The sequence below is a fragment of the Puntigrus tetrazona genome, chromosome 16 (assembly GCF_018831695.1).
Source record: "Puntigrus tetrazona isolate hp1 chromosome 16, ASM1883169v1, whole genome shotgun sequence".
Classification (NCBI taxonomy): Eukaryota; Metazoa; Chordata; class Actinopteri; order Cypriniformes; family Cyprinidae; genus Puntigrus; species Puntigrus tetrazona.
In genome coordinates this window covers 13564397-13573995 of record NC_056714.1, presented here as the reverse complement: position 1 = coordinate 13573995, position 9599 = coordinate 13564397, and the positions used below count along the sequence as shown (strand labels likewise).

The 9599-nt window shown below is 39.8% G+C and overlaps 1 protein-coding gene across 1 annotated transcript; it reads left to right on the top strand.

Annotated features, from left to right (window-relative positions):
* Nucleotides 1-400: 400 nt before the first annotated feature.
* il11a (interleukin 11a) lies at nucleotides 401-8594 on the top strand. Its single transcript, XM_043261927.1, has 5 exons — nucleotides 401-834; nucleotides 1409-1569; nucleotides 4573-4665; nucleotides 4842-5003; nucleotides 5706-8594. The coding sequence occupies exons 1-5, from the start codon at nucleotides 828-830 to the stop codon at nucleotides 5877-5879; spliced, it is 597 nt and encodes a 198-aa protein (XP_043117862.1). The 5' UTR covers nucleotides 401-827; the 3' UTR covers nucleotides 5880-8594.
* Nucleotides 8595-9599: the final 1005 nt, after the last annotated feature.

Here is a 9599-nt window from a genome sequence, read left to right as displayed (position 1 = left end):
GCTGATATAAAATGAAACAATGGGCTTTTTAAACTTTTGCAGCGATAGAGGGAGAGAGGGGAAGAGATCTGCAGATGAAAAGATAAAGAGATGGACGATTTGATTGGCACAGATCGCAGAGGAAGAGAGATAGCAGGAGAGATAGACAGACCTACAGAAAACGATATTGCCGAAGGGGGAAAAAAATAAAAACAACAGAAACGTCTTTTTTCTTCTTTTTTTTTTTTTTGCTTTCTTTCAAAAATTCGCAAAAGGAGACAGACAGCGCCGAGGGGCGGGAAACGCGCGCTCTGAGGAGAAGGCGAGTGTGTGTGTGTGTGTGTGTGTGTGTGAGTGTTTTTATGAATGAAGTGGTGACTCAGGATGGTGTCATACCCCCGTCTTTATAAAGGAAGTTTTAAACAAGCCTAAACATTTCACTTCGCGAAAAATTAGACTTACCCTCGCATCCTTCTCTCTCTCTGTCTCTCCCTCCATACACCTCTCTGACCCTCGCCGTGTATCTTTCCATCCTCACTCGCGTTTGTTAAAACCAAACAACCACCGGGACTGGACAGAGTCAAGTTTTGCTGCCTTTTTTCCCCCCTTGTTTTCGCTAATTCTGCACTTCTGTCATTCATTCATTTTCTTCCTCACCTCACGCTCTTCCTCGCGAGCCGTTCGCGCGGATACTGGGAGAGAGAGAGACGATCTTTGGAGCACGTGACAACATCTGGAGCTTCATTTATTTATTAATTTCTACACTTTTGTTTATTTATTTATTTATTTATTTCCGCGCGTGTTTATTTGCAACGCGTCTGCGTTTTAAAGCAAGGACCTGGACAAATATGAAATGTAAGTGTTTAATTTTTTTTTTTTTCACTCTGTTGTGTGCTTTTACGCGCGCGCTTCATTAGTGACGGCACTAATTTGCTGTTTGCGGTGTAGCGATAGACACTTGTTGCTGCGAGCCTCGTGATTAAAACGCTCCGTCCAGCTCGCTTTTATACCGCCTAACGTAAACCTACGCAACTATTAAGCATCCCTGCTGATTTCTTGAACTGACAAGCCTTTGCTGTCATTTATGGTGGTAATAATGGGTAGAGTTAGTTTGACAGGATAACGGCTCGAGGCGCTCGCGGTTAGTTCATTAGAGAAGCATTTATCATGTCGACAGTAATAATGGATCAAGTGTTACTCGCTCAGGGCGCGCAGCAGCGTCGGAGGACAGCTTCTTCTTCTAGTGTGATGCAACATGTGCGATTCCCTCTCCCAAAAAGATGAAAGAAGTGTCCTCTGGCTGAGCCTCTCGACGCGCTTTACGGACGTGTGGAAACACGGTCCCGTTGTAAGAGCGGCACGGGATCCTTGGGACGAACATAGGAGTGTTGTTTGTAGCTGTGCATCAATGATTTGCTCTCCTCCGTAGTGCTGGGTGACTCCTCCTCGTCGCTGCTCCTCTCGCTGCTGTTGGCTCAACTTCATCTGTTAGCATCTGCCTTCCCTGCCCACCCCCGGCGGATCCAGACCGACTTCGACAAGCTGACCAATCAGACCAGGCACCTTCTGAAGCTGACTCAGGATCTACTGGTGAGTTGATCTGGTGTGACACCGGGAGAGGAAGTTCACACTGTACTCAGAGATGCTGATGGCGATCAGATCTTGATCTTGAGCCTCCGAACAGCTGGGCCGCAGTAATGCTCCTTGCAAAGATTTGTGGACAGGAATTGGCTTATCTCTGGCGCTTTCGCTCGCGCACACACACACACCGCAGCTGATCGGCTTTTCATTCAGCTGGCTCATATTAGAGCTGAGATAGCAGATTGCGGTAGCTTTGAGTCCATGTGGGAGCAGATAAGGCTCATTACTGTAGCCTCTATCTGACTAAAAAAAAAACACAGATCCCTGGATTCAGGCCCAGCAGCAGACCCGACATCCCAGACTGCATCAAAGCTCGCAATGTAACATTCATAAACTTGCAACTAATGAGCCTGAACCTACGGGATAGGGGGTAAACACGATCTGTATGGCTCAGAACAAGCCTTGTGCTCGTATCCAGCGCTCAGACCAATGCTTTGGGCTTTACTTGGGGTTTTGTGGTTGCTATGTGATGGAGATCTGTACTTTGAGGGTCCTGAACCCACAGTGCACCCCTCACCTCTCCGAGGCCTCCCTTCCCTGCCTCGGAAACATAAACAGATCGGTGTTCCCATGGTGACACGGAGGTCCTGTTTACCAGCGCGAGAGAAGCACGTGGCACTGAAAGGTGAAAAGTACAGTGCTGCCTTCTATGTAGTTCCACTGTAAAAAGAAAATGTTAACAGATGTATGGCTTAATGGCGTAGTATGGGCCCTGATCCTTCGTCGCGCTCGCTACTAACATTTCACTCAAAAATTAAAATCCGGTCATCGTCAACCTGCATAGACTTATTGCCTATACAAAAACTGCTTATTTTGCCTATACATTGAAAGTAAACGTGCCCAATGACCCCACTGACATTTAATGCACGGGTCAGTGTCATTGTTAGCTAAAACTATTGAAAACGGTCAATAAAAATAATGGAATGAATATTACAGGAAAAATGTAACTAAATGAAATTGAACTTGAATCAGTAGTAAAAAATGTTAGATTTCCTTTTAAAAAGCAGACACATCAATATAACATGACTAAACGAATGGAAATACACAAACAAACTAAAATGAACACTATTCATAATATTCATAATATCTTGGCATGTGTGTGTTCCCCTGAAGAAGTCTAGTTTCTGCCCTCTTAAGATGTCACTTTCATGTCATATTTTTGAGGTTATGTGTGCAAGGTTCTGCTAACTCATTAAACAATTACTCATCCCAAACAGAAACTAATCTTCCTTTGAAAACAGAGAATCACCTGATCTGACTCCATCACTTATAAACCCAAGACCAGATGCCACCTCTTCCAGTCCTGTGCCTCAATTAGATACAATAACACTTGGTTGTGTGCGTGCGTGTTGTATATAAGGCTGTTTTGCGTCTGCCGCCTCGTGTATGTGCACCAGATGTTACGGCGGAGAACCCTATCAAAGACCCCACTGGTGACAAAAGGGCCCGACGCACTTTGAAAAACATTTTGTTAGTTTTTCAGTGACATGAAGCATTTATTTTGGTTTCTTTTCTTCTTGCACGGAGTTCCACTTTACAGGGGTCAAGCCTAGGAAAGAAAAATAGAATGGGAGTCGACGGAAAGTCCCCACAAGAAAGCTATAAAACCCGATGTGTGCGTGTATGTACAGAATGTGTTACTGTTACTTGTGTGAGGTGGTGAGAGTGTGTATACATGCGATGTTTGTATGACCGTGTGTGCGTGCCGGTGAGAGTGTGCATGTTGTAAATAGTTGTGGTCTGTGTAGGTGTGGGGCTGCTTGTTTAGCTTTCGGTCTCCACAGCAAAGTGTCCTGATAAAAATCACTCCGATTTATCACATTCCCGTATTTGCATTCAGGAAGACAGGAGGAGGGAGGGCACAAGAATCAGTCGAGTGAGGTCATGATCCAAACGGAGAGGGTGGGTGGGTGGAGGGGGGTCGGGACAAGTGACTGAGGAGATAAAGAGATCAGAGAGCGCTTTGGATGAGAGACTCTCAACAAGGTTTGTGTGCGATGATAGAGCCACTAGGATGGAGAGTGATGAGGTATAGGATGGAGTGTGTCATCATTTGGCTGCTAGCGCCGAGCCTAGATAGAGGAATGGATGGATTCAGCCGAGGGAGCAGAAGTACACAAAAACTACAACAAATCGAGGAAAAAACACATCATTCCAAACAGTGCAAGAGTGCTGACGGAAAGCTGGCTTTAGCACGCTATTATGTTTGTCATGTCGACTTCTGATTGGTCTGCGATGTTGTTTTCCTCTTCTAATGGGGCTTCAAAGACGCAAAGGGCGCACTACACCTGTCACATTATCAGCACTCATTAGCGTTCACAAACAAGCCTTCGGATGACTCGTAAACAGGCTCTGCTCCATTCACGTGGCAGCCACATTAGGAACTTGGCATTTTGTCTAAACACCGGCGAGAGCAAGTTAGGGTCACTCGTCGCCCCCCTTGAGATACCTTAGAAACACCTGAGTTCGTTTCTGTCTCCCTCTAGTGCCAGGTGAAGGCAGTGCAGCCAGACATGGACCGGCCCCGTACGTCACGGCACCTTTTTTTATTCCTGACCCTGGAGTTTCCCTGCAGCCCAGCGTTGTCTATTCCACTTCAAACTCCTTAGTCATTGCATATGTTGTTTTTCTTCCTCTAGAAAACATCCTGTGGCTTCAGGTCACGAACTTTTATTGTCTGGGTTCAGAAGTTAAAGCCCGGGGAACTCTGGGTGACTTCTGTTCCCTGTAATTCTGTGGCGGTTCTGCTGCTGGAAGCCAGTCGTTTCACTCGCGGGACAAATGTTACTCTGTTGTTTTGATTGTTGAGTTCAGCGAGGGGGATCTGGAAATTAGGTGTGACCAGAAGAAAATGTCATGACTTTTTCATCCAGAGTTTTTGTGTTACGTGCTTCTATTTTTAATTTTATTTTTAATTAATGCCTGTTTTGTCTGTTTGTGCTTTCTTTCCAGAAAAACCCAGTTTTTGCCATGGAGATTGATCACCACAGGTTCAAGTCTCTTCCAGCGATCAGCAGCAGAGTCAGTGACCTCACTACTCTGGAGGTGTGTATGAGGACAAACACGCTTTCATGCTGCCATTTACTTTCATAATCTACCTATTTATCACCGCTGATGGGACGGCCCTTTAACATTTTTCTATTTTCTTGTACCATGTAGTTATTTGCCATGACCTTATCTCAATATTTTGTTCTGAATTCTTTTCTTTTCCTCTCTTGCAGTTCAAGCCTACACTTTCTCAGCTCTATGCGGACCTAAAGTCCTTTGAGCACCATTTTGAGTGGCTGAACAGAACAACACGCAAGCAGCAGCACAGCTCCGTACCAAAGCTGACAGACATGATCTCCCACATTAAGAGCCTCATACACTCCTTACAGCGTCAGGTACATGCCCTGCTTATATAACATCACGCAGGTATCAAATATGTAGAACATGCAAAAAAACAATAGGTTGGGCTCAGTAAGTGTTTCTTTTTTAAGAATGAACTTTTATTCAGCAGGGATGCAATTAAGTTGATAACAAAGACGTATATAATGCAACCAAAATGCACATTTTTTTTTCAACATTCTGTTCAATGTTCAATAAACGTTTAATGTTTTCCAAAAAACATTAAGCAGCACAACTGGTTTTCACATTTATAATAAGAAATGTTTCGTTTGCACCTAATCAGCATATTATGATGATTTCTGAAGGATCATTGAAGAGCTGCTGAAAAATCAGTTTTGCCATCATAGGAATAAATCATTTTTTATATATATTTAAAGAGAAAACACATTTCGCAATATTATAGTTTTAACTTAAATGCAGCCCTGGTGAACATAAGAGACTCAAAAAAACATTAATTAACTTTAAACATAAAATCTCACTGAACCCAAACCTTTTGAATTATATATATATATATATATATATATATATATATATATATATATATATATATATATATATATATATATATATATATATTTGTATTAAAATACATAGGTTCATTCAAGTCTATTGGATGCATATGTACAGAGATCATTTCTAGTTACATGGATGTATAATCGGTGGATTCATGATTATGATTTTCAATTTTTCAATTTTAGATGAACCGAGCAGAGGCTACCCGGATCCCCATTCCCTCTCCGTCACTCCCACCTAATCCCGCTTTCCACTGGGAGGTGGTTCAGTCCTCTCAGGAACTCCTGCAGCAGTTCAGGCTCTTCTGTGACTGGGCCTCACGAGTGTTCCTTACCCTCAAATCCAGATTACCAGCATGAGAAACCTCAGAGGCATCGTGCAAAAAAAACACTACGAGCGGTAAACTGTCCCCTTTTTACACTACAGCAAAAATGGCCGGGACTCGATCATTATTACAGTCCAGGGATGGACTGGCCATTCCCAGTGGGTTGGGCCAATATACGATATAATAGTTTTGATATTGTCAGACTGGAAGATCTGAGTAAAAGGAGGGTAGGTCAGCTTGTTCTCCAGTGCCCATTCACAGCCTATCCTTGTTCAGTCTTGCTCCAGCCGCTTCCAAATCATAATAATGAGAGTATCTGTGCCTAATACAGTTCTGCATCCAGCATGTATAATGATAAACAGTCATATAAAGGGGCAGGTTAAACAATCTGACGCCATGTTCAACATTTTAAAAAATCCCTGAGCACTATGTGTGATGCTGTGGTGGGTTGTGATGGGCCGTGTACAGCCCAGACTGATTTGTTTTTAGTCCCAGTCCATCCCTGTTGCGGTCTGAAGCCTGATCAGTGAAGGAGTCCGATCTGAAAATACCAGTGCACTCCAGTCGACATCCTGCTTCTGACGCTGCATTTAACCTTAAACCTTCCTTTGTCTTTTCCTTTTTTTTTTTTTTTTTTATACAAATTCATTTTCCAGAACTATTTGTTATTTATGTATTTATTTATTTATTGACTAGTTATTTATTTGATTATATTATTTATTTGATTTCTTGATAAACGTGTCAACACTCTTTCATTTGCAAGTCAAGAAGTAAAAATGTACTCTTTCTTATTTTCCTTTATTCATCAGCTTCTCCTGTAACACACACGATATTACATGTACGACAGTTCCATTTCTAGTCTCTTGTTACAGTTTTTCTCAATTGCTTTAGCGCATTTTTCGATACTTTTCGAGTCTTAACGTTGTCTAAACAGCGAGTGTAAATGTCACAACTGCTTGCTGGAAGATCAGGACATGTCTGCAAAATGTAGTTACTCACCCAATACATTTCATTCATGCTTCAAAATCAAGTTATCTTGTGAGTAATTTGGCCGAGGCCACCAAAATATAAAGTACTTTTGCTATTGAGCCACACTGGTCAAAGTGTTTAGTTATTTTTTCAGCATGACAAACGGTTTTCAACCATGGAAACTGAGGTTTTATAAAAAGAAAAATCTGATGTTAACAAGAGTAAAGACATAAAAAGAGTATTTATATTTATAAAATGCATATATTTTGCATGAAGGTATTACAAACGGTAGCGATTGTGCTGTGGGCAATCTACATATACGTAGCATATATGTATATCCTCCTAAACTTGATTGGTTAAATGGTTGAATACGTGCGTGCATACTAACTTTCATAATCGAATGGATCGTTTTGAATGTGACGGCTTACACAATGAAAAAGTAGTTTTGAAGAGTTTGACGGTTTTGAGTCGACGATTGTACTGTTTGCACACATCTTCCAAAGCATTTGCAATTTGCTCAAATCAATCTGATGTGAACAAGAAGCTAATTGTTCAGAGATCTGAACTTACTGTTTTGAAAAAATAGAGAACTGAGCCAAAGCAATTGAGAAAAACTGTAAACCGATTGTATTTTCATACAATTAGAATTCTTTCTCGCTGTTATTAGGGCCTTTCGCACTGCAGCACCCAAACTAATTGTGATACTACCCACTTTTTGGCGTATTCGCACCGCAGGAACTAGAAACGATTTTAGTTCCAGGAACTACGGCTGGAGTAGGGTCTACATTTTTGGGGGGGTTTTACAAATTTTGTATACAAACATACAAGAGCAACCGCATTAAAATGAAATCAAAACAAATATTATGCAAAAAAAAAAAAAGACAGCTTCGATCACAACATTCTCCATCCTCCTGTTGTTAAAGCTGTTATTCTGTATTTTTTTATTGATGAACGGCCGGACAAATGAGGTTGCTGACGATTTGCTTCCGTCACTTCTCAGCACCCACTGCTGCTGCGAATGCAGCTCTTTTAAATTGCACTGGGAAATACTTTGTGCAGAATCGTCTCGGTAGTTCTGGAACTAAAGCGATGCGAAAGGCCCTATTTAGGCTACAATACTCTGCCATAGATGTAGCAATATTTTGGGAGTGTAATGTATGTCAGTGCTGAATGAGAGAGAACTAGCACTGATCTGAACTTTGCTTGTCTTTCTTTTTTGTTGTTGTTTTTATTTTTTGCACAGCATATTGGGGTTTATATTGACTTTTTATGGTTGGTTCTCTGGTTCAGGAACACTTTTTTAAGCAACATAAGAAAAAGACAACCTAAGCCTTAAAATACTATGTATTGTGATACTTTGGTACTGTAAATTTGTACATACATGCTGCCGAATGTAAACTGGTATATACAATAAGTGTATACATATAATATTGTTTTCTATAATATATAAGTCCAGTGCTCTATCAATATGTTACAATAACAACATTACTTTCCTTTCCCTCCCTCTTTTTTAGGATTTTGATACAGTATTTACTATTTATTGATATGGTTATTATTATGGTTATTATTGATTATAATTGTCCAAATTATTTATTTTTACAAATCAGGAGCAAGACTTCTGTTATGTTTTGTACTTTTATACTATTATTGTTAATACTATTCACCACCAATCATCATCTCTGTTTAGGTTGGTTTCCGTGTTTGTGGACTAAATATGCGAAAGCTGGCTGTGTTCAACTGTGTGCCTTCTGAGAGAGACAATAAAGGAATTTATGTGTAACTCGTAGACATTTGTTGTTATTGTCCATTATCTAAAAGAAAAGACTATATGATTATGAATGCTAAAATTGAAAACGAGGCATGCATATTTTCTGAGCAGGTGTAACGCCATTGTTTTCTTTGAAAATGTACATTTATGAATGTAAAATTGAGTAATAGGTTAATAATAAATCTACAGTCAGATGGGTCTAATTTCAAAGAGTAACCAAAAAAGAAAAAAAGTTTGGAAATAAATATTTTTTAACTAAATTGGAAAAGTCAACCCAAAACACTTTATAGTAAGCTCAGTCCCAAAACAAATAATTAATTGTTTCATCAGACTGAACGCAAAATCGGGACAAAGAGTTTGTAATTTACCATATAGCAATTATGGACAATTTTTATAAAGACTTCTATAACTTTATTAGATTTTGGTCGAAGGAGCCAAAACTCTTCCCAGTCTTTATCACTAAATATATTATTCCATAAAGCCACACAAGCAGGTAAAGAAATCTGAGATCTGTTAATAATGCAAAAAATGTCTTTATTTGACTTGCTATTAAAACGATTTTGATCAACAAATTCACTAAAGGTATAATACAATCAGGAATTGCAGCATAACCAATGGCATATTCTTTTGTCGGGACGAAAGAAAGTTTTTGCATAAATTGTCTATAAGTAAAAAGGACACCACGATCATCTAAAAGTTGACTTGCTAAATTGTAAAACAAATTTATTGAAAAATATATATCTAATATTTTTATTATTCCAAATAAAATAGTTGTGTGGATAAAAATTATAATAACTTTATATTATACTTTATAAAAACTTTAATTATGATAACTATAATAACTAAAATAAAGTCTGTTTATGAAAACTAGATAAAGTTAAAGGCATTTTGGAGATACAGTAAGCGTACTGAGAACGCGATGATGTATGTGTTAAACTGCATTACCCACAAGCACTTGCGCAGAGCCATACTGGTACTTAAAAGATAATTTTTTGTCTATAAAGCCTAATTGTGACT